At 35.5% G+C, this 24,920-nt stretch overlaps 1 protein-coding gene across 4 annotated transcripts; it reads left to right on the top strand.

Annotated features, from left to right (window-relative positions):
- Positions 1 to 263: 263 nt before the first annotated feature.
- nup58 (nucleoporin 58) lies at positions 264 to 24,751 on the top strand. Of its 4 annotated transcripts, XM_028434811.1 has the most exons (14): positions 264 to 634; positions 1,733 to 1,899; positions 2,519 to 2,551; positions 5,092 to 5,367; positions 6,338 to 6,509; positions 7,178 to 7,243; positions 7,352 to 7,526; positions 8,276 to 8,355; positions 8,745 to 8,863; positions 9,208 to 9,290; positions 10,683 to 10,884; positions 18,650 to 18,733; positions 21,533 to 21,631; positions 23,548 to 24,751. In XM_028434811.1, exons 1-14 carry the CDS (start codon positions 555 to 557, stop codon positions 23,715 to 23,717), a joined length of 1,806 nt encoding a protein of 601 aa, XP_028290612.1. In that variant the 5' UTR covers positions 264 to 554; the 3' UTR covers positions 23,718 to 24,751. The 4 variants fall into 4 exon arrangements, with proteins under 4 accessions (XP_028290612.1, XP_028290613.1, XP_028290614.1 ...); XM_028434812.1 differs by lacking the exon at positions 18,650 to 18,733; XM_028434813.1 differs by lacking the exon at positions 21,533 to 21,631.
- Positions 24,752 to 24,920: the final 169 nt, after the last annotated feature.

Below are 24,920 nucleotides of genomic sequence, written 5' to 3'. Positions count from 1 at the left end.
CACATGTATTTTGTCTTCAAATAAACTGTTTCATCTATTTATTTATCTAATCTAAATCATCTGTGAACATGCTTTCTAAATGCTCCTTTTACTCAACACAACCCGCGGCTTTTTATTTTAAAAGCACCGCCGGAATGTGTTTTACTTTGTCATTTGTAATAAATAACAATGTGTGCATGCGTGAAGTATCACGGGTTATGCCAATGAGGGATGATGGGAAATGAAGTTTGATTAACATTTTTTTCTCCCAGGGTGCATTGCGGTTTCAGCGTTGCTAGCAGGCGGGCAAAAGAAAGCAGTGTCAACGTGCTGGGTTTACTACAATTTTGGACTCAGTTAGGATATTTTTTAGCGAATTGAAAGCTTGTGGCAACTCTAAAGGTGTGCGTTTATTTATTGCGGCCGTATATTGAAGGAATATTATGTGTTTATGTGTGTTTTAGCAATGCAAACCTTGGGCTCTTTCCTTCTTAGCCAACGTGGTGCTAGCAATGAGCCCGTGTTTTCTTGAATTAATGACATTATAACAAAAGCTGTGAGCCCAGAGGAGGAAAATGTCTGGATTTAACTTTGGTGCGGGGACTCTTGGTGCCACTAACCCGGGAGGAGGATTTGCTTTTGGAGCTGCTACCAGGTAAAAGACAATCTTTAGTAACCTAGCTGCTAACGTTAGCATAGATGGCATATGAAAATGTCTTACTACGGTCATATATTAGGCTCTGCAATAGAATTACTGTTTAGGTTGTGTAGCTCAAAGGTATACGTCATTGAGTTTATTTTTATTATTAGTATTGACTATTACGTACAAAATAAACATATATGGTATCTGACAGTTTACAGCAAAACATAAAAAATAAGTACTTACCATGAGAACATTAACTTATGATAACTTTCATTTGTTCAATTCCCTCAAGATTAAACAATCATAGAAAACAATAAAAGGGGAATATCGTTTGTGCATATTTGAAGAAACTCAACTCAAAAGTGAAACAATGGTAACCAAATATCAATCAAAATGTCATTAATTTAGTATAAAAGTAATAGATAAAATAAAAAAAAATACACAGTAATAAACAATAAAGTTCAAGGCAATCCTTGACGCAAATCAATTGTGGCTGTCTAGTTAATAAATATATAGTAGCATATTTTTTTTGTGTGTTTTTACGTATTTTAGAGTTTTTAAAAGACTTCATGTACAAGTTAAAATTTTTTAGGAAAGCAATAAATTTGTGGGATGTTTTAAACTCTATTTTTTTTTTTTTTTTTTTTTTTTTAGATAAGGAATTTGGCTAAACATAAACTTATGTTACAGCAGTGTTCCTCATTTTTGTTTTTGCAAGATCATAACAAAATTTTTCATCTCTGGATATTGCTGGAAATAATGGAGTTTCATGTTTGAACCGAGTTATAATACTTTGCCAACATATCTGTATTTCATCATATGAAGAAGAAAAATGATGCATTATCTTCAATAATAAAAGACAATCCAATTAATTATGTGGATGGATAAATATTGTACATAATTTTAAATTGTGTTTCTTAAATTTTGGGGGGTCTGGGATACTGGGACAAACGTATCCACATCCGGGTTGCCAGGTTTTAAATGTCACTGTCCATCCAATTTTTTCCCGTAAGCACAATTCTGAAATAATGTCATTTTGAAAAAAAAGATGATGTATGCTTCCATCTGTTTTTACTCACATTAATCACACAAATTGTCCTTCCCATGCAGTACTCCTGCAGCAAACCCTGGTGGTGGGTTCTCCTTTGGGACTGTATTAGGTGCTGCGGCTGCGACCCCCGCCTCTACGACCACCATAACCCAGACTCCAGGCCTTGGTGGCTCTCTTTTTAGCCAGAAACCAGGTGGAGGATTCTCCTTCAATACGCCTGCTGCAGGTAATTTTGACACAGTACAGAGTACGAGTATGCATTGTCCTGAATCTAATGATACAATTCGTGATTTGCGTGTGACGATACATATGACATATCTTGATATTAAACAATATGATGTACATAGCAATATGAATAACAAATTTCACCATTACAAGTGAAAAATGGTATGAAATACAATTTATTTCATTTTGTTAAAACTTGCAAGAACAAGAAAATAACTAACTGTAATTCAAGTTCAAATAAATAAAAGTATGCTTATTAAACTGTCAAATTACATTTTTCAAAAAAGTTTAACTTTTGCCTCTACAACAGATTCTGATTCTGTTAAGTTCTTAAATTCTTAAAAATAATTTCATTCATCTATAAAAGAGCCCAATGATTAATAAATAAAGTGAATTCATCTTCCAGCTAAATGTCTTTGAGTAGTGAGGTAGTTTAACAAGATCTGATGGTGCGTTCACTGATTTAAAAGATACATTTTGACATTTTTGAATCGATACAATAATCGCTTGGTGAAATATTGCGATATATCACCAAATATTTTTTTTCCTACACCCTTAGTACATAGATGTTTGTGTTTGCCTTAAACAATCTGATATTTTTTTTGGCTTTGTGCTTACAGGTGTTGCTGCTCCCTCTACAGGCCTAACATTAGGTATGTTAATGCATCGACATGTTAAATACACAATGCTTAATCAATATTCTTTAAAATAACTAGGGATACATGATATTTATCAGATGGATAAGTTGTTGACTTATTAGAAACCAATAAGATAGACCCATCTCTTTGGAGTTTATAATAGTGGCTGTTTAATTACTAGCTGTATTCATTGAATTGCAAACTTCCTGATAGAAGGAATTCTTTATACATAACTGGAAAAGACTTTTAAAAATTCTGCTGCAGTCCAAGATGTGGATTCTCATTTTTACTGTTCAACAGATGCATATCAAACTTAATCGGTTTATTTTGGTTAAAAAAAAAAAAAAAAAGAAGAAGTTTAAATCTATTCATATGCACATAAAAACGACACAACTGAAACAAAAGGTGATTAACGTAACTTTAACATAACACATAAAAGGATCGAAAAGGTATAGCCTTAAGAATCCGATTATTACACTTATCCATTGCCAAGACGGTTAACTGCAGTGTCTGTGATTATGACTGTAACTAATTTACAATGAGTTTTTAGGTTTGATTACATAATTAGAGGATAGTAATTCATCAGTAGATCACACTAGTAGTAGTAGTAGTTAGTTGCTTGTTTGTTTTTAGTTGTACGTTTACAAATTTGACTTTCATAATATCAAATTCTATCTGCAAACAAAGTAGAGTAAGTCATAAAATTTTTGGGAATTAACTTGGTTTTTGTCATGTTTTATGTATATACAAAAACAAACTCCACTGACATTGAGTCTGGCAAAAAAAAAAAGGCTTGAAATATGTATATATTTTTTTTAAACATGTTACGATGCATTTTCTTGTATCTTTTTTAGATCTTAATAAATTCACTTCACCATTTGTTTTGTAAAAAGCATTTTCAAAGACATTTTCTTGATTTGTTTTTTAAATCTGCATCACTAATAGGCTTTACACGATCAGGATTTTTTTTTTTTTTAGGTACCAACCAAATTCCTTCGTTACTACCTGTTACAGATTCACAGAAAATCAAACGGTTCCATGTTCCGGGACCTAAACGCAGCCTTGTGACTGTGAAGGAGTGTAAGAGTTGAAGAACTTCCATGCAGTACTTGAACGTAACATTTGTCGTCAGTGTGTGGGTATGTGCGTGGCCCTTTAACTGCGAATGAATGTGCTCGGCGCTCGACCAGTGTGCAGAGTAAGGGAGCGTGTGTGAACAGAGCAGATGGATTATAAGCCGCCGAATGTGACAATATACCGAGGCTGGCAAACTTGTCGAGTTCATATTATTTACCGTCCTGTTAATCGATTTATTGGTTATCGGCCCAGGCCTACTCATGGTCAAAAGGGGTAAGAAGAAGTGTAAAATTTTTCTTGTCCTACCCACTTGTATTATTTATTTAATAGTGGAGTGAAAGGAAAAAATGTCCCCCAAATATAACACTCAAGTAAAATACAGATACTACAAAATATTACTTCTGTATTCACATGTGCACAGCGGAGGTAGGGCACATGTGTCCACTATGTCAGTGCCCAATACTTTAACAGGCCAGATCCTTTCAACGCATGTGCGTAGACTACTTCACTTCCTTCACTCTAAAATTCTTACGACAGATCTGCCGGGACGTGATATTTGAATGTAAACCGACCACTATGTAGTTTGTTTAATATTTTAATAGTACACATATAAATATGTCACTGTTTTTTGTTTTTAATTGTTGATTTAAAAAAAAAAGATGGATAAATACACAATACACAATATTGACAATCAAAAATCAAACAGAAAATAAAGATAAAAACCAAAATAAATAGGAATTCACACAAAACATACATTTCTAATTCTCTTTAAATAATACGTAAAATTGGCCGACCGGATGGAGACGCATTTTGCGCATTGGTTGGAAGGATCTGAAAGGATCCGGATCGTGCACTGATACTGCAGAATCTGGTAGACCTACCTTTGTTGACATTGAAATGCTGTGATTATTCCAACAAGGGCTGGGCGATATGGACTAAAACTCATATCTCAATATTTTTTCTCAAAATGGCGATATACAATATAAATCTTGATAATTTCATCTTGGAAGAACTGCCAACCAGGCCCCTTCAGGTGGCATTTCTCACAAGGCTCGAGACAGCGTTCAGTTTGGAGAGTTAGAGGAATGTTCTTATCTGTTTATCTTTCAGTTGTTATTACATTAAAATAGAGGACAATGGCAAGAAAGAGGAGTAAAATACGGGAGTTTCCCACCCTTGATACTTGACAGGTATGATTGAGACATTTTTGCTGTTCCCTCATAGGTTTTCATCTTTGTGCACAAATGCGAGTAAAATAAAGCCATGTCACGTAAAGCAAACAACTCTTTGGTGCAAAGGAGACGATAAAACAGTGCAATGGGAGCATCTACAGAAAGTTTCATCACGACATTGACGTCATTGAGCGGATCGGCGAATTAAGACATTACAGCTGATCAGATTAATTCCAAAAAATGCAAAATATCGGCCGATCAGACCTGTGTAAAGCCTAATCACTAACGACACTTAATTTTCCTCAGGTGCCCCAGCAACCACATCTGTGGCCACTGGCTTCAGTCTACCATTCAACAAGCCCACGGCCTCTGCCACCCCCTTCTCGATCACCGCCCCCACTGCTTCGTCGACGGCTCCCGTCGGGGCAGGTTTAACGTTCGGTTCTGTGCTGACCTCCACTGCTCCACAGCAGCCTGCAGCCACGGGATTCCCCCTCGGCCTCGGCACAACCAGCACCACCACTACAGCCTTCCCAGTCCCATCACTGGGTGGTGGACTGTTTTCCAGTCATGTATCTACAGGTGTACTATACGAATACATGCTCTAGGCAGGGTTGGGGTTAATTACATTTTGGATTTACAATAAGTTTCAATTACCCATGTTCAGTTACGATTAGTGACCAGCTTTTTTTTCCAATTACAATCAAATTACAATATGTTTTTATTTTCAGAAAGTCAGTTACAATTACGTTCTCAATTACTAAAGTTCAATTATTATTACTGAGCCTGAAACAAATAACCTAATAAAATGTAACCTTCCTATTGTGTTAGCTTTCTTTTAGCATCTCTTATGATAACTGGTCTTAAATCAACTGTAATATACACTAAAAACAAATATATGTCATCTAATTTAATTCCTATCGATGATGAATATTGATGTTGTCAGGCTTCCTAATCAATGAAAATATAGGTTTTCATATTTTTGGTTTGGGCGTCTGAGCCTTTTTTTTGTCGATTTAAAAAAATAAATAAATGGAAATGGTTAAAAGTGGGTAAGCTTGATATGAAACATTTTAATAAATGTTAACTACATATGTGTAGAACTGTAACATGGTTCCCCAGTTTTGAGTTAAGTTATAGTTGACAATTTTTATAGAATTTCCATGGCAATTACAGTTAAAAAGTAAATTATCTAAACTCAATTCTAATTTAATTTTGATTATGACAGCAACATAAATTTTTTAAATTACAATTATAATTATGCAATAATTGTCTTCCTGTTAAAAGGGAGTTTTTTTCTCACCCACTGGAGCTGATGCATGTTCATGTGGATATGTTAAATTAATTCTTATGAATTTTGTTTTGAAAGCACATTGATATGACTATTGTTTTTTTTTTGAGCTATATAAATAAAATTGAATTGAATAGTTTTAATTAATTATAATTTACGTGATTACAATTATAATTGACCCCACCCTGGCTCCACGTTGACTCCACATCAAAGGAAGTGGTTATTTTTGTCCGTAACTAACCTGAGCTCTCTTTGTTGCAGGTCTGGGTCAGACTGCTGGTCTTGGTGGAGGACTGGGGTCAACGTTGGGCTCCCTTTCAGCTACCTGCACAGCTGTCTCTGCAGCCCCCGCCCCAAATCTCGGCCTGGGCGGCATCGACTTCAACACCTCGTCTGAAAATAAGAGCGACGCTTCCTCTGGAGCCAACCCACAGTAAGTGCTGCTTTTAGAATACTCAACTAAGTGTTGAATAATGGCTCTAAACTTGGCCTTTGCAATATATCAAGATTAAAGATAATTCCAGCAAGTTCATTTTCTGAAATCCAGAGATTTAAGATATATCGAGATTTGTTTTTTGGCAAAATAGAAAATTACATTGCCTGTAGTGATATATATATATATATATATATATATATATATATATATATATATATATATATATATATATATAGCTTATTTTGTATTAAAATACTTGTTTCAGGAGTCACTGATTTTATTACTTCTCAGAACAGCATGAAAAGCTCAGTTAGATGGATTTCTGAGTGCGTTCTAACCCAGACCTTCCCCATAAATAACCCACAATACAGAACTCACTCACACATGCTGTCCTTTATAGGAGTTTGAATAATTCTCTTTCTTTATGTTTACCACTGTACAACATAACTTTATCCACACTGATATACAGCCCCCCACCACCCAAATTGTCATTTGCACATTTGTTGTTTTTCTAATTTATGTATGTTTAACTTTTTGCACTAAAATCCTTTGCTAGTATTTATTTTTGTTCTTACTCTCTGCCCATATATTATGCTGCTGCGAATGGGAATTTCCCCTCTGGGGATCAATAAAGGTTGATTCTATTCTATTTTCTTTTCACACAGAGACAGTAAAGCTTTAAAAGACGAGAACTTGCCTCCAGTTATTTGCCAGGATGTTGAGAATTTTCAGTGAGTATTCATCATACTGATGTTCATTATCAGCAGGTGCCTTCTAAGATCTCTTTTTGCCAAATAAATCTAGAAATCATTATTGTATTTTATTTATTTCTTTTACAGAAAATTTGTGAAAGAGCAGAAACAAGTTCAGGAGGATATCAGCAGAATGTCGTCAAAGGCCATTTCAAAGGTTCAGGATGACATTAAAAATCTGAAACAGCTTCTGTCCGTCAACGCCAGCGGTTTGCAGCGTCAGGCTTTGGCCATCGATAAGCTGAAGATGGAGACGTCTCAGGTAAAAATACAGTTCAACAATAGACAAAATAAATTGCTCCTGTGATTGCGCTGCAAAATGATTTATCAAAAATATGTTAAAATAAATAATAATAATGATCAGGCTTTTGCAAGTTTTGTCTTTCGGGTATAGTAATACTATTTCCAAGGGTGCGGAGTCATTTTCCCAAAAAATAATGAAATTCTTTTTCTTCCAACACTGAATAGTCAGTGTTGATTTTTATACACCTGTTGCCATTTTTTGGCATTGACAAAGATATTTTAATATACAAACAAAGGTGGTGAGGCTCTGTCACACTTAATGTGTGAAATCTAAACTTTAAGGCAGAGTTGATAATAAATAATACAAATGAAGAAGCCTATTAATTTAAATTCTTAAATCGGGTTCTTTAGCGATGACCTTTTGTGTCTTGCCCTCCTTGTGCAAGGTGTCAATGGTCGTCTTTGGTCAACTGTCAGGTCAGCAGTCTTCCCTATGATTGTGCAGCCTACAGAACTAGACTGAGAGACCATTTAAAGGCCTTCGCAGGGCACCAGGTGTCACATGATGTATTGAATTTCTCCACAATATTCTAATTTCTGAGCTACTCAATTTGGGTTTATAATCATCAAATATATCAGTCTGTGTGAAATGAATGTATACGTTATACAAGTTTCACTTTTTGAATGGCATTGCTGAAATAAATCAACTTTTTCATGATATTCTAATTTTATGACCATCACCTGTGTACATATACTGCTCTTCCTCAGGAGCTGAAGAATGCTGACATAGCACTGCGCACACAGAAGACGCCACCTGGACTGCAGCATGAAAACACAGCGCCTTCAGAGTGAGTTCATAACATGCAACTCTAAGGAAAAACGTGTCCATCGATTAAAGTCTTTAAAAGACGGTAGTAGTAGTGCTGCGCGGTATTCCTGGTTTCACTGATTTTTTTTATTTTTTTTAATGAAGTTTGGTGTGGATATTAATATTTCTACAATATTCACTCATTCTAAGCCAATTTACTGCAGTGATTATTCTTTAAATCTCCAAAATGTGGATGTCACCCAATCAAATTTGGAAAAAATCTGCAATGAAACCTTGATTAAATTTGATACAAACTGATATACATTTTTAATCATACCACCCAGCACTACTTGTGAGTAGCTTTTTGACTGGTTATGCTGCTTTGACCAACCCTGTGCGCCAATGTGGCCAAATATGTTGTATTTGTAGTTATTTCCGTTGCCTGATCGAGCAGTTTGAGGTGCAGTTGCAACAGTACAGACAGCAGATAGAGGAGCTGGAGAACCATCTCACGACGCAGGGCAGTGGCTCCCACATCACACCTCAGGGTAAGAATATTTGTGTAGTTGTTGTGTAGACCTACAGACTTTATAGTTATTAGAAGATCTGTGCTTGAGAAAACACCTTATTATTCACCATAATCAAGGACCTGCCGAGCTGGATGTCTAGTGGTTTGGGAAGCACACTTAAAAACATAATAAAATGAGTATAGTGCATTATAACCTCTTCTAATAAGTACATTTAAAAGCTTTCATGCTATTATCCAGATTTATATTGAAATAAAGAAGATGGTCTTGTTTTTATGGGGTTTCCCTGATTTATTGCTGCTTTTAACCTTTTGGTTTATTCTTTATGTGTGTTACAACCTCGAACTATTCTGATGTGTTTCCAGATCTGACCATGGCCATGCAGAAGTTATACCAAACATTTGTAGCCCAGGCTGCTCAGCTCCAGTCGGTTCATGAGAATGTCAAGGTTTGTCTGAGTTTTTTCAGGAAATGCTTATATTTTGTAAATTCTAGAGTCTTAAATTGACTTCCCCTCCATCCAACTGTCTTAACCATCAGTGACTAGTTCTGGATCACAATTTCAGGCTATCTGAGGTGAATCGGGACAGAGTACATACAGTAGTAGGGTTGCAAGTGTTCATTCCTTAGCTGTAGCATTGACATGACTGTACTGACATGATGTAGTGCCTCTGACTTTCTTTGTTTGTGCAAAACAGACAAAAAATACGGAATTAATTTCCTGATATTGCAATATTGTTCTTGTTTAGTTTTTAACAAAATTAAGCCAAAATTGCACTGACAGAATATATACCGTAATTTCCGGACTATAAGCCGCTACTTTTTTCTCATGCCTTGAACCCTGTGGCTTAAACAATGACACGGCTAAATTGTGGATTTTTCCGGTTTTATAAGCTTCATGCCACAAATTTGAGCTGTGTCACATTAGACCAGGTGGAACAATGAACATGAAATCGTTTATGCTCGCGCTGAATCGTTCTGATCACTAATTTTTTAGACTGTAGTCAACCAAGGAAATGGTTGGTCGACTAAGACTATGGCACACACAGCGATTAGTCGACCAAAGAAAAAAAAACGGAGCATGAATGAGCAGGTGCAGAGGAGGACGAGGAGAAAGAAAAAGAGACAACTGCATTGACCAATTAGTTGACTAAATGACCAAAGTTGGCAGCCCTACTCATTTTGTCATGATGCACACTGCCTCATCATAGCAGAGAAATGTTGTCAGAGAGAGAGAGCGTGAGCGAGCACCCGCTGCAGCAGCGTGGATGAATTAAGTCAGCCAGTTTGTAATAGAAAGATAAACAGCATAAAGTTGTTAAATCACCACCATACCCTTACATGTTTTGGGACAATAATAAACATTTCCACAATATTTTTTGCCTTAAAAACAGGTGACCTGTGTAGCAAAAACAGGCAGACATGCCAAATGCCTTTGGTGCACTTTTATAGCGTAGAAATATGATGTAATTAATGATAGTTAAATCAAATGGGCATAAGAATCATGTTTGGCCCAATTTCTGGAAGTTTAATGACATTTAAATAGGGAAGGCTGACAAAACAAAATCGAAATGATTGAACCAAAGTTGAAATGACACCAAAGTGGGAATATTTTGAAACAGATTAGAGGAAATTTTGAAACACAAAATCAGAGGCTCTCCTAATGATCCACTCCTCAAACAATAATTTGCTGCTAGTATCTGAAACAACCAGGGCCAAGAACATCACCGTTCATTGTTATGACCACCATCCCTGATTTAGAGACTGCTATATAACGGAAGTTGGCATGATTCTATTGTTGACTTAAGGTACCATATTTTTCTGGATTCTCCTGGAACAGATCTTGAAGCACCAGTACCTATCCTACCGCAGAGCCTTCCTGGAAGACTCCACGGACGTCTTTGAGTCCAAAAGAACGGCCGGCAGGAAATGGCAGAGCGTGCTGAGGGTCACCACGGGGCCTGCCCCCTTCTCCAGTGTGCCCAATGCTGCAGCTGTTGCCATGGCAGCCACCTTGACCCAGCAACAGCAGCCAACTCCAGGTCTGACTGCCTACAAGTTTTAGAAAGTTCTTCTCTCCACCTTGCTTAAGAATACACGAGGAAGAGGAGAAACGCAGGAAGGAGGATGTTTAGATGAGAGGGATTACCAATAACCATTCAACAGTGTGAGCTAGTGGAAAAATAAGTGAAACAAACAGATTCTTTATTTCTAGAGGAACTTCTGTGTCTTGACTTATCGTTTTGCCACATTTCAAACGTTGGAAGGGTTTAAGTCAGTATCAGGAATTCTTTCCAAAATTCTTACCAATGCCAAACCTGTCAAATACCAACCATTTTTTTTCCAACTGTCATTTCCCCATTTCTCCTTGAATATGACATGACTGAACTAATGTAATAGAATCAAAAAGATGGTGAACAATTCAACACAAGATCTTAACTCCAACTTAGACTAAGCGTGTCGTTTCAGTTCAGACGAAGAAATATGTTCATTATCAACTGACGAGATGAGGTCTCCTGTTGTTACTTTGTAGGATGTGATTATTCTTGTCATTAGATGTGGTTGAATGTCCAGAGTGATGAATTAATTGCCTTTGGGTAATATTTGCATTATAATGCGCTCTGAACAGGTTTTGAAACAATCAAGAAGTGAGAGAAAAAATCCAAACCTGCTTTTTATAACATGAATACTTATCTAATGCGTCTGTCTCTGCACATCACATTGTGATGCCTTTTGTGTTGATGCCCCTTAAAAATAGATTTAGCTCTTCAGTCTACAGCACTTGCTATAGTGGCGTTAGTGGTGTCTGTTGGAGACGCACAAACTTGCCTTTGGTTCCTTCGTGTGTTAGGCAGCGCCCCCCGCCCACACCCCATCTTCACAAACCTGCAGCTTTTAGAAACGTTTTTAACTTAATTATTTAACCTTCACAATTTGGCTTCTATCTAGTCAACCTTGGCCATTGTCCTCGGTTCTGATGCGCTTACTTTCCTTAAGTCGTATTTTCTATGTGGAGAGATTGGTCTCAATAATATTCACAATTAGATCCGTGTGTGTGTGTGTGTGTGTGTGCGTGTGCGTGTGCGTGTGCGTGTGCGTGTGCGCGCGTGCGTGTGTGCGCGCGCACACGTGCATATGTTCAGTTGTGCTTGTGAATTGTGTAAAGTGCGTTTGTGGATCGGCCGGCATGAAAAACGTGAGAATCTGAAAAATACATGTGGAAATTGTGGATATATTTGTGAATATTATTTAGACAATTCTCTACCCATAATTTTTCATCAGTGGTCACACTGTCATGGCTAATATGTATATTTATATACATACTCTCTGTTGGTTTAGCAGGAAAATTAACTGTAGAAGAGACTGCACAGTATTACAAACGAGCAATCACTGATAAATGAAGTTTAATGAGTCACTCGTCATTGGGTTATTTATGTGGTTGACTAATATTTCTTATATTGTGGAACACTGAAGGACATGTCATTCAATTTTGATATTAATGTCCATTTTGAGTTTAGTTTGGCCTTATCGCAGAGGTGTGGAATGTTTTGGCCTTTTTTGTAGGCTTTGGTTTGTAAATTGTTTTACTGGCATATCAGGGCACACATATATAACAAACTAAGACTTGTCAATTTACAGGGGACATATTATGAAAAATACACTTTTGCAGGTTTTTGATCACATATGAGGTAACTTAAGAGTCCACCGGCACACAAAATGTGAAATAAAACCATACAGTCATTTGTTTGTGGTCTGTGTAAGTCTTACAACACAGACAAAATTGCTCTGTTTCAAATTTTCGGAGTTTCACAAGTGAAGAAAATACCCTCCCCTCCGCTGGTAACTCCACCCTCAACCTGATCTATCGCCTTGTATCGCTGATCTGACGTGTTTGTGACACAATTGACGCAGCGGTTGAACAAAACAAGTGATTATCGCCTTAAATGCGTTATTCCCGTAGTTAGAAAAGCCAAGGAGGAGAGGAATGTCAGTGTGCGCGAAGCCGGGTGACAGTGGAGAGAGAGAGCTGATCATTAACAGCACCGCTTTTACGGTGTAAATGATAACTTACGGAGTTACTAAAGGATGAGTTCACTCAGAATGTAGGCTTATTCAAGAAGTTAACCGCTTAAATTTTGTCCCGGTAAGTTGCAGCTGCAGCCGTGTCACTTTAGCGGAGTGGGAGAGAGAGACTGCTGCCTCGGCTCTACACACAGTGAAGGACGGGGCAGGGAAGGTGGGGGTCTATGCAGATCTAGGGACACACCCCCCAAAACAGAGTGCTCTCACAGAACTCGTTTTTACAGGGTATTTTTGACCAAACACCAGCACAAATCTGTCATTTAGACCACAGGTCTGACCAGGGAACTGTTTTAAAAGGTGAACATTTTTCATAATATTTCCCCTTGAAACCATTTTTCTGTTGTGTTGAAAGTCACATTTCCAGACAGGGAGTGTAATCAACTTTTCTTTTTTTTTTTTTTTTCTGGTTGAAATTTTAATTGTCCGCTGTCTACTAGAAAGAGCATCTGGTTTAAAGACTGTTGTTTGTCATGTTTAGTGGTTCTAGCAACTTGTAGCAATATGGCTTTTTTTTTTTCTTTCTTTTTTTTTTAAACATCTTTCTTTCAACTATGTGCCAACCAGGAATAAGAATGTACACGTAACACAGCAGGTACTGCTCACAGCACCTTGGTGCCTGCAAAAGTTTGTAGTGCTCCACCTTATATTTATTAGAAAACATAGTGTGGGTTATATTATTGATTTCTAGGTGTGATTATTATAATCTTAATGGTAAATCAAAGACTACTGCTTATTGTACAGACACTATAATTCCAAGTGAATGTTTTGCCTCATTATTTATTTACCTTTTTATATTATATGTGTCACTTGGTTCATATTCGTGCCATGTTCATCTATTCAGCCTTTGGCATTTCGAGTTGATACAATATGTGTACGATAGTCAAGTGTGTTATCATTAATAACACATTTTAAGCTTGATTATTAATTTTAATGTTGAGGCTTATGCTGCAAAGCTGGATTTTATCTTATCACGCTAACTTCGTGGCTTAAGCATGTGTCCTGTACTACGATGCCGGTTAATTGTAATCACCATGGTAACTTATGCTGAACGGCTAACCTGGTCCAGAGCAGGTTTTGTTCTGACTTAATGATTAGTGAATATATTATTGGGCCCTATAAAATCAATTTATTTTTTTCAAATTCTTGGTTTTTTTATTTTCTTAAAGAAATATTTTATTTTTAAAAAATCAGATATTCGTTTTTAATTCATGTGATGAAACATAATAAATAATGATAAAAACAATAATTAAACAAAAATGTATGTCAAAATAATTGTAATTCAAATCTTTGTAAACTACAATTAAAAGGTAGATATAAGTTGTGCTGACATGGATTATTCTGACTGATCCTTTTTAATTAATTACAATCATGAAGACGTATGAGAGCACCATTAACGTCACGCAATTTCCCCTCAGGGATCAATTGTTTACTGAATCTGAACAGGTTTAATGATTAAGTTTTGATTAACTAAATTTAAATTATCCTGATGACATCATCAGATCATAATGATTAGACAAAATAAATGGACTGCTGTATTTATGTAGCTGTATAAATGCAGCATGTTCCTTTTACAGGACTGCCCCCAAAATGAGGTGAACTACACGAATAGAAAAGCATCTGTGCTGTAATAAAGTGAAACTTAGTGAAAATAGCACTCTCCGTTTATTGTTGAATTATTTATTATTCAACAATCTCACAAGTTTAGGCCACAGTGTTGCTTTAGGCCTGAATTATGGGTTTTAATTCATCTTTTTAAGAATTGTTCCTCAATGCCGAGTCTGACGTAAATTGTGATTGATTGCAAACTCCGCCCTCTGTTATGTGAGCGCGCATTGATAAAAACCGTTGGTTTAAGTTAACGTGATGATAAGCAGCTGCTCTGGGATTCTGAATGTTTGGTTAGGTCAAGCTCGCTAACTGACAGATATCCTGGATAGAAAATCCAGCTTCGTAGCATAAGATTCTGGGGTTTCACTACTTTCTGATTACAGACGCAATTTCTTTTGTGATGAATAAAATGCCAATAAATCGTCACTTCCACTTCTTTAGTTTTTAAAATTGTCACAGTTGTATTAATGGATAACTTCACTTGTTGTAAAATAAAATATATAATGTTTGTTTGAAGACAAAACAGCCAAATCTACTCACCAGATTAGTTTAAAAACTAAAACTGCCTATTCTATCATAACTAGGGTAAGTTATGTGCATAATCTTGTATTTGAAGGTGACAATCAGTGAAAAATCTTTATCTTAAACTCATTCAAAGCAAAGCACTACAGTTGTGTGAACAAAGGGCTGGAATCAAATGTTTATTTGGAAAGCTCATTGGTATTATTAATTGTTGATATCGACTGAAATTGGGCAAAATCATCCCTGAATGCATTTGTTTTGGTGGTAATGAGCTCATGTCACCGTTACTTGATCAAAGCAGTTTCAGCCAAACACGACTGTCAGTTGAACGGTGCTGAGTCATGATGATGAAGATATTTGTGGTTGCTGTTTTTCCAGAACAGATGGTTCTTTTTATTACATTATCGTTCCTGTAAATGCAATTTTTTTTTTTTTTAGGGATTTTTTTTTTTTTTTTTGATCGCTCAGATTTGAAGCTCTTTTGAAGTATTAGGACATTGCATTGGTGCCAAATGAAGCAGACAGGTTTGTGTCTACTACACATTTTATTAGGGTTGTTTATAACACATTTTAGAATGTTACAATGTGAATGGTGTGATTTTTCCACTTTTCTTCTAGAAGAATAAAACCTAAACCAAATGCTGCTATAGAGCTTGACCCAATAGACGTTGCCTTTAGAGAAACTGCTGCTGTGGGCTTTTCCAGTCCTTTGTGAAACTACTTTTAACACTTTTTTTGTGTTTTTAAGGATTTGTTTGCATCTTTTGGGTATGCAGAAACCATTTTTTTTTTTTTGTTTTTCCATGCATTTTAAAATATGCACTATTGTGCATTGTCTTCCTTTTCTCGACTGTAATACTCAGCAAGGGGACAAAAAGACAGTTGCTGGTCTACATTTGCCAAAAATGGCTTTTAGAATTTAAAATGAATTGGACCAACTTGGCCTAAACTCTGATGTTTGGGTTATCTGGCTGTTCTATTCAAGTTGGGACTTTTTTTTGGTTTAACACTTTATAATAACTATCCATGATAATTCATTAATAGATCATTAATAAAGTGTTCAACAAGCAATTTATAACTCATTAACTAACAGTTTTATAACTGTCTTATAGATAGCCAATACATAACTTACAAGCTGTTGCTTAATACTTTAACATACAGTTAACATGTAATTTATAATGATTTATAACTACAGCGGGAAAAATAAGTATTTGATACACTGCTGATTTTGCAAGTTTTCTCACTTCCAAAGACTGGAGAGGTCTGTAATTATCATATGTACACTTCAACTGTGAGAGACAGAATGTATTTTTTTTTTTTTTAAAAACACAATATTTTTAGTATTTGATACAATAGAAAACTTAAACTTCATATTTAGTGCAGATATCGGGCGTTTCCTGTAGTTCTTGACCAATTTATACAACTTTATATATGTTAGTAAATGAGGAATAGTTGCAACTTTAAAGTCATCTTTATCGTCAGTTTTTCAGCATGTGCTGGACATATAGAAAAATCGAAAAAACCTTCCTCTCTGAGCCAACTAACAGTAGAAAGATTTAAAAATATATGCAGAATATAAAGGATAATGAAAGGACAGGTTTCCAAAAATGTTCAGATACGGTGCAAAAATATACAATTTGAAAAAAAAGCAACAGTAGCAGAATAATGTCCCATTAAACTATATACAGTTTTATTATTATTATTACAAGGTATAGTTCAAAAGAATAAACATACAATCAACACTTAATTTATAAATTGTTAACCAAGTTATATATTGGCTATCTATAAGGCACAGTTATCAGAATAAGAATCAGAATCAACTTTATTGGCCAGGGGTGAATGAATACACACGAGGAATTTCTTTTGGTGACCTGTGCTCTCTCAGGTAGTATAACATTAAATAATAACAATCAACTAGAATAAAGAAAATAAAGAAAAATAAATGAAAAAAGAAGTATAAACATAAATATAAGAGTAGTTAGACTAATATGTGCAAACTAAATAAAAATAATAATAGTAATAATAATAATAATAATGAAATAAAATGAGAATACAATAATAATAAGATAATAGTGCAGTAGTGCATTGATGAGTAGTGCAGTGCATTGATGACTAGTGCAAATAGGTGAACATTTAAATGAAAAAATTATGTCCATGAACATTCACAGTGACAGGTTGTTCCAGGGTTGATATGTTTAGTTCCAGGTTATATCACAGTAACAGAAACAGGTCCGACACTCTTTGACTGTTTAGTGTTGATCAGAGTGACAGCCTGAGGGAAGAAACTGTTTTTATGGCGGGAAGTTTTGGCGTACAGTGATCTGTAGCATCTGCCGGAGGGGAGGAGTTTAAACAGATTGTGTGCAGGGTGGGAGGGGTCTGCAGTGATGCTACCTGCCCGTTTCCTGACCCTGGACAGGTATAAGTCTTGGATGGAGGGCAAATCCTAAACAACTTTCATCAAATATTCAACAAGCTATTTATAACTAATCGTCTAACAGTTTATTAATGATCTATTAACTAAGTGTAACGGATAGTTATAAAGTGTTTTTTTATATATATATATATATATACACGAGCCTTCCAAGTGTAATGGCTTTTAAAAGTAAACTTGGTTACACCACTGTAACCGTTTGTAGTTTAGCCCCAAATGCAGCTTTTTGTTCGTTTTTTATAAAGACCCTGAATTCAATAAATTGTATGAAAGGTGCTAAGAAAAAGAAGAAAAAAAAGCAAGAGACCACAAAAGTACAAAACTTTCTTTTGTTTGAGAGCTGTGTATTATATCACTGATTACCTGCTAACACAAGCAAAACTTTTATGTTTTGAGTGTTATGACTTGTGCCCGTGTGTTCTGAAACCTATTTATCCAATGCCTGTTGATCAAGTATAATTAATCTATATAATGGTGTGCCTTTTTTAAATTATATTTAATTATTGTGTGATGCATTCTTTGGTCTATGCTAGTTCATTCACTCTCAAATCTAGAAAGTTTGGAAAAAAAACATCTCAAAGCAGTAAGCAATTAATAATCGATGCTGTTCTGAGCTGTTTGTTTTTTGTGTTTATTTTTATGTAAGTAGAATTGCATAACAAATTGACAATAAATCAGTTTTTAAACTAAGAAACGTTTGTCTTTGTTTCTTTTTGAGTGGAGTGTCTTTAACAGTACAGATTAATTGGAAACCTAAAGTTTGATGACATTCAAGAAGAAAAGACACGTTTCTGAGTGAAAGAACTAGCAGCTTTTGTTCTGCTTCTTGATTGCAACATAAGACGAACCGATTTGCTCAAATTAGTCGGAAAGATTCAAGTCTGAACTACAAAGTCAGAATACTGTGAGTTTATTTCCTATCAGGATGATGCACCTTTTCATTTGAGGAGCTTTTTCAGTTCAGTCATTTAGTTTTTACTACCCCATTATTAACACATGGCACAGATTGGATGTGAGTGAGTAAAACAAACTTCCAAACAAGTTTTTTGGCTTTCACTGGTATATGAAACTACTCTGAACTGGAATTATTTTGAAAAAAGCAACTCCGTTTGGATTTATTTCTAATAATTTGGAAATGGTATGCTCTCTCTGTGCCTTAGGAACCCAGGCACCTTTGGGGGCAGGGTTTGGAAACCCCTTTTCCTCAGCAGTGGCATCTAGCCTGGGCTCCTCCACACTTGGAGGTATTACCTCTGCCTTTAAACGTTAATTACTGATTTCTACCGACCTGGTTTAAATGTTTACAGGCTTTCTGTTTGGAGGTCCGTCAGTACTCTTATGAAAGTAAAGAGTGTTTAGTAGCACTTTACTCAAAGTGTTATGCATAAGGTTGACATTGCGCTGTCATTATCTGTCCTTAGTATGACTAAGGTGTCATGAAGGCTGTCATTAGGTGTCATTCGCTAAATTATGACACCTTTGGAGCTATGTTGGCATTTCTGGGGGTTGGTGGAGGGATCTAGTGGGGTTAGGTAACAACATTTAATGACGGCCTTCATGACACCTTATTCATGCTAATGACAGTGTAATGTCAGCCTTATGTATAAAACTTCAAGTAAAGTGTTACCAAGTGTTTTTTTTTTTTCTGAGAGTGCAGAGCTTCTGCCCAAACTCTTTCTCTCCTTCTTAAGCAAAAGGTCACGTGCGTTCACACCACCAAAAAAAGAATGCAATTATCTAATAGGTTGTGATGTTTTATTGTTTTGTTTGGTTTTTTTTTGTCATAATGTGTCAACGACTACAATAGTTTAGTGTATCTGCGCACCAAATGACAAAATCCACTTGTCAATGTGTGATCACGTGGTTTGAACGCACACAATTCTGGTGTGTTTTTTCCATTTGTTATCTTTTCACGTCGGCCTCTGCTTGGCAATGTGTGTCGAGGTCTAGTGTTCAATAAGAGCTTGAGCTGTACGTTGCACTCTTTGTGGGTCTGGTTATGGCATTTGTTTTGTGTTTACTTTGCTAATGCTTGTGTGTTTGTGTGCTCCGTCATCAGCAGCAGTCCATGGCCGTGTTTGAAATAGGATACTAACGTACTACTCCTACTAAAAAATTAGCATGTAGCAGGGGCGTGCGTTGCCATTAATTTGACGATAAGAATCAAGATTTGCATGTCATGATACAATTTATCCCGATAATAATCAGTACAATATACATCGCAATATATTGCAATATCAATAATTACAAATTTCCCCTCTTCCAAGTACAAAATGCTACTATGCATTTAATTTTTTTGTTAACTTGCAAGAACAAGTAAATGGTAGCTAACTGTAATTCAAGTACCAATATCAAAAAATAGTTGTATGTTTATCAAAATAAATTTTTCAAAAAAGTTTAACTTTAGATTCTGATTCTGGTAAGTTCTTAAATTCTTTAAAAACAAAACAAAAAAAGTAACCACAGATCTATTAAAGTGCCCAGTATGTTTTATGAAAATAAAGTGCAATCAACTTCAAAGCTAAAAAGTATTGAGGAGTTGATCACTGACACCTAGTTACTGGGCATTTACGTGCACTACATATGTTAGCGCAATTACACCTTTTTTTCTTTAATTTAAAGAACACGTTCAAAAATGTAAAAAATAGGTTTTGACTTTTTTTTTTTTTTTTTTTTAAATCAATACGATAATCATGCAGTGAAATATTGCGATATATTGTTGAATCGCATTTTTTCTTACACGCTTAGTATGTAGTGTGTTTCACATTAGATAGTAGGGATGTAACAATTCACTCAACTCCCGATTCACGATACTGGGTTCACGATACGATTCTCTCACGATTTATTTTACAAAATGGGACTGTAGACAAATGATGATTGAAAAATATTCCTTAGAAAATACTGTACTATTTTCCTTTTATTTTTCATTGTCAAAAGAATCCCTTGATAAACTATTCAAAACAATGCAATTTAACTAAAAATAAATAATGAATGAAATAAATAAAGGAATAATACAAATGAAGCAGAAGCCTATTAATTTAAATTCTGGTTCTATAGTAAACAATGCAATGTATTTTGTGCCCAAACAAATAGACTTTTTTAAAAAAAAAAAAAAAAAAAAAAACAGTCTGTACTGTATTTACGTCAGATATTTGTTTGGACCAGCAGAGGGCGCTGGTAACCCAGTGAAGAAGAGATGGTATGCTAGCAGACAGAGCTAATAGAAAAATGTGACTTTTACAGATATTCACGTAATATTACAGATATTCTTTCGGTGCTAAAGGTGTAAGGAATCATTTATGAACACATTTAAGAGTAGAAGGCGGCCAGAAAGAAAGTAGTAGCAGATTCCGCCCGCCGCCTCAGCATTTGGACAAGAGAAGGATAAATATATAGCGCCCTCTGCCGTTTAAAAAAGTACTGCGATTAAATTTTCAGAAAATCGATTTCCACCGTGATACCTATGAATCGATTTTTAACTGCCTTACGATTAATCGTTACATCCCCATTAGATAGTATGCAAATATTGATTATGCGAGAAATACCCAGATGTATATTATATCGGGACATTTTTTAAGTATGTACGGTGGGCACACTAGTCATACTCAACCACCCCATGATGCACTGTGAGCAGAACATAAAATCATCCTGGGGCCGGCCTCAAGCTAAAAGTCAAACGTCCCCTTTTCAAAATAAAAGCATTTTTTTTCTTGTCTTCCATTAGTATTTTTAACCCTTTGGTAAATAGGGCTCTTGTTTTGAAGTTAATCGGAAGTTATGTCAGTAGCACAATGGAGGGTCTCCAAAATGTGGCATGGATCAAAGGACAAGATGATAATTCTACGTGGTCACTCTCGCTTAAAATGCATCATGGGAAGCTTGGAAGTATACGCTCATCATCCGAACCATACTTATAGTATATAGTAGACAGTTTGTAGTGCATAGTACGGAGTATCCCTTTTCGAACACAGCCCTTGTCTCTGTTCCTTGTTGTCTGCTTTCGTTGTGTTTGGTCTGACGTTCATTGTCACTCTCTCCCACAGGTTTTGGTGGTGGGCCAGGATATGGTGGGGTGGGGACTGGGGGGTCTTCTTTTGGCTTCTCCTCCACCAGTAAGCCCACAGGAGGCAGTCTGAGTGCAGGTACAGGCTATTTATAGTTTACCATGTTTACAGCTGTCCTAAGTAACACTGGCAGTTGAAAACATGGAATTATTTTTATTTTTCATTTATTTTTTTAAATCACCATCTTCTGACTCATAACCTAAAAAAAACACTAAGGAAAATAAAAATGAAGGGTTGGCAAACGATGGCCTAACAGTAATTGGATACCATTAATGCAGTGAAAGTAAAAGCATTGAATAACATTTTTTTTTTAGCTGTAATTAATATATTTTAGACGTTGTTGATGTTTGTTCCCTAAGAAAATTACAAATGTTTCTAAAGCCAAAAAGCAGGGTTGGGGTCTATTATAATTGCAATCCTGTTGTTGATAATCAATTACAATTATGACTTAGTTGTAATTTAAAAAAAGATCTAATGCTGTTATAATTGTAATTTAATCATAATTAGGCTAAGATAATTGACTTTCTAATTGTAATTGGCATCGAAATTCTTTAAAATCTGTCAATTACAATTTAATTAAAGGCAAACCTTGGGAACCATGTTACAATTCTATGGTTTACATACATACCCGTCACTTCTCTTTTGGATCGTTTTACCATTATTGACAGAAAAAAGCCTCAATCGCCCACACCAAAAAAATATTAATGCCGATATTTTTTTGCATTAGGAAGCATAACAAGGTAACCAAGTGACGAAAAATGAATTAGATTATAGATATAATATTTTTTGTGTATTTTACAGCTGATATAAGACATGGGTCAAACTGAGATGCTAACAGAAAGCTAACACAAGAGGAAGGTTACGGTTTATGGGGTTATTTATTTCAGGTTTGGAAAGTGTGATTAATTTAAATTAAACTTCAGTCATTGGAAAATAATAATTGTAACTGGGGGAAAATTATGATCACCGTAATCATAATTTAGTTGTAATTGAACATGGATAATTGATCACATAATTGTAATGTGATTGTTTATTATTGATTGTCCTCCAATGACAATTGATCTTATAGTTTTATGTATTTTGCATTTTTAATTATTTTTATGGGGTTATTTATTTCAGGTTCAGGTTAATTGTGATTAATTGAAATTTAACTGGTTACCATAATTGTTATTGAGCATGAATAATTGAAGACGTAATTGAAATATGTAATTGACCCCAACCCTGTAAAAAGTTTGTCCATCCCTGAAATCATAATTTTAATTGTAATTGAAAAAAATGCTGGTCACCGTAATTGTAATTGAACATGGATAAACTAAGAAATAATTGAAAAATGTAAATGACCCCAACCCTGCAAAAAAGTTTGCCCATCACTGAAATTGTAATTTTAATTGTAATTGGAAAGATGCTGGTCACCATAATTGGAATTAGTTTGTAATTGAAAAAAAATTGTAATTTTAAAATGTAATTGACAGAACCCTGTCAAAAACTTTGCTCATCAGGGAAATTGAAATTTTAATTGTGATTTGAAAAATGCTGGTCACCGTAATTGTAATTGAGTTGTAATTGAAGATGTAATTGTAATAAATGTAATTGACCCAAACCCTGCCAAAAAGTTTTCCTATTTCTGAAATTGTAATTTTATTTGTAATTGGAAAAAATTCTGGTCACCATAATTGTAATGGAACATGGATAATTGAAGAAATAATTGAAAAAATGTAATTGACCCAAACCCTGAAAAAATTAGCACACTCCTGAAAACATAATTTCAATTGTAATTGGAAGATTGCTGCTCACCATAGTTGTATGTAATTAAGTTGTAATTGAAGACATAATTGTAATTGACCCAAAAACTGACCCACTTTCAAAAGGTTTGCCCAGCCATGAACTCGTTAGTAGTTATTATTTTATATGATCACTGTGGGTTTTCACCACACCATCTTTTTTTTCTTGTTGTGTTTGTTTCATCCTCTCTGTGCATCATGTCGCCCTCACAGGCTTCGGCAGCAGCAGCAGCTCAGGCTTTAACTTCAGCAACCCTGGCATTAATCCGTCTGCCGGCCTGACCTTCGGCGTGTCCGCACAACCCGCCACAGGGTTCGGCGCCGGGGCGCCCCTGCTCCAGCTGAAGAAACCCCCCGCAGGGAATAAAAGGGGGAAGAGATAGAAAACGTAGTAGTGAGCAGAAGACTGGACTGACTAATGTTTAAGCTCCGCCCTGATTGTTTATCGTAACATCTGACTTTAAACTTTCATCTAAAACGACCCTGAACTGAAGAAACAACGTGAAAAAAATTCCAACCAAGCAGTGCAGTCCATCACATCATATGTTGATTTGATTGCATACTTTCACTTTTCTATTTGAGCACATGGGTCTTCCTGGAAGTCATTTAAAGCACAAATTAGTTTCCCACAATAACCCAAAAACCGACCAATATACCTAAGTTACTTGCCATTTCCTTCCTTCCTTCCTTCTTTTTCTGCAGGTCTTCAGGAAACCTTCATTTGTATTCAATTTTAATGAACATTCTGTCCACATTTTTTTATTTTCACTCACTGATTCTTCAAAATCGATCACAAAAACCTCTGAATATTAGTCCAAGTATGCATTGAGTGTGTTAAGCGTTTAAAAGGCACAGCAGTGGGTTTTTTGGGGGGGGGAAATGTTTTATTTTTCTATATCAAAAAGATTCAAAGTAGTTACCATGGCAGTGATCTAGAACGAGATAAGATCCCGTCTGCATGACCCAGGCAGTTTTAATGTGTATTTTCTTCTTTTGCTAAAGTCCATCCTTGTTTCAGATCGACTTTTCTTTTTTTTTGTTTTTCTTTTTGTACGGGCTTTGTTCATGTCTATGTGGTCAAGGTTGCTTAGACGTTTATTTTGTTTATACCTAAAAGAGCTATTTCTGCTCTTGATCTCATTTTTTTTTTAATGTTAGAGGATTATTTTGCAATGCCGGTGAATGCATGGCCTGAATGAGTGAATATGAATATTTGACCTCCGCACAAAAATGACTTATGTCATTCTTCTGTTTGGGGTGGTGATTGAATGGATGGATGGCTATATGGTATATTCTTCTCTTCAGATATAAACACTGATAGTTGGTATTGGATCCTGTATTTTCAAGATGCTATTTTGTAATGAAATCTCCCAGGTAATGTTTTGCATCTGTTCAATAAATGTATTGTCACAATAACGTTGCACATATGTGTGATAATGATTTTAATCAGCACAACTGAAAATGAAAGGATTCTATTACTTTTCCATCACAAATTTGATGTTTTTTTTTTTTGTTTTTTTTGCTGTTTCATTTCGTGTACCACAATGTTTGTTTGGTAAACACACTTATTTTAGAACTGCAATATT

This window comes from Gouania willdenowi, chromosome 20, assembly GCF_900634775.1.
Source record: "Gouania willdenowi chromosome 20, fGouWil2.1, whole genome shotgun sequence".
NCBI classification, from domain to species: Eukaryota; Metazoa; Chordata; class Actinopteri; order Blenniiformes; family Gobiesocidae; genus Gouania; species Gouania willdenowi.
This window is presented reverse-complemented; position numbering and strand designations above follow the sequence as displayed.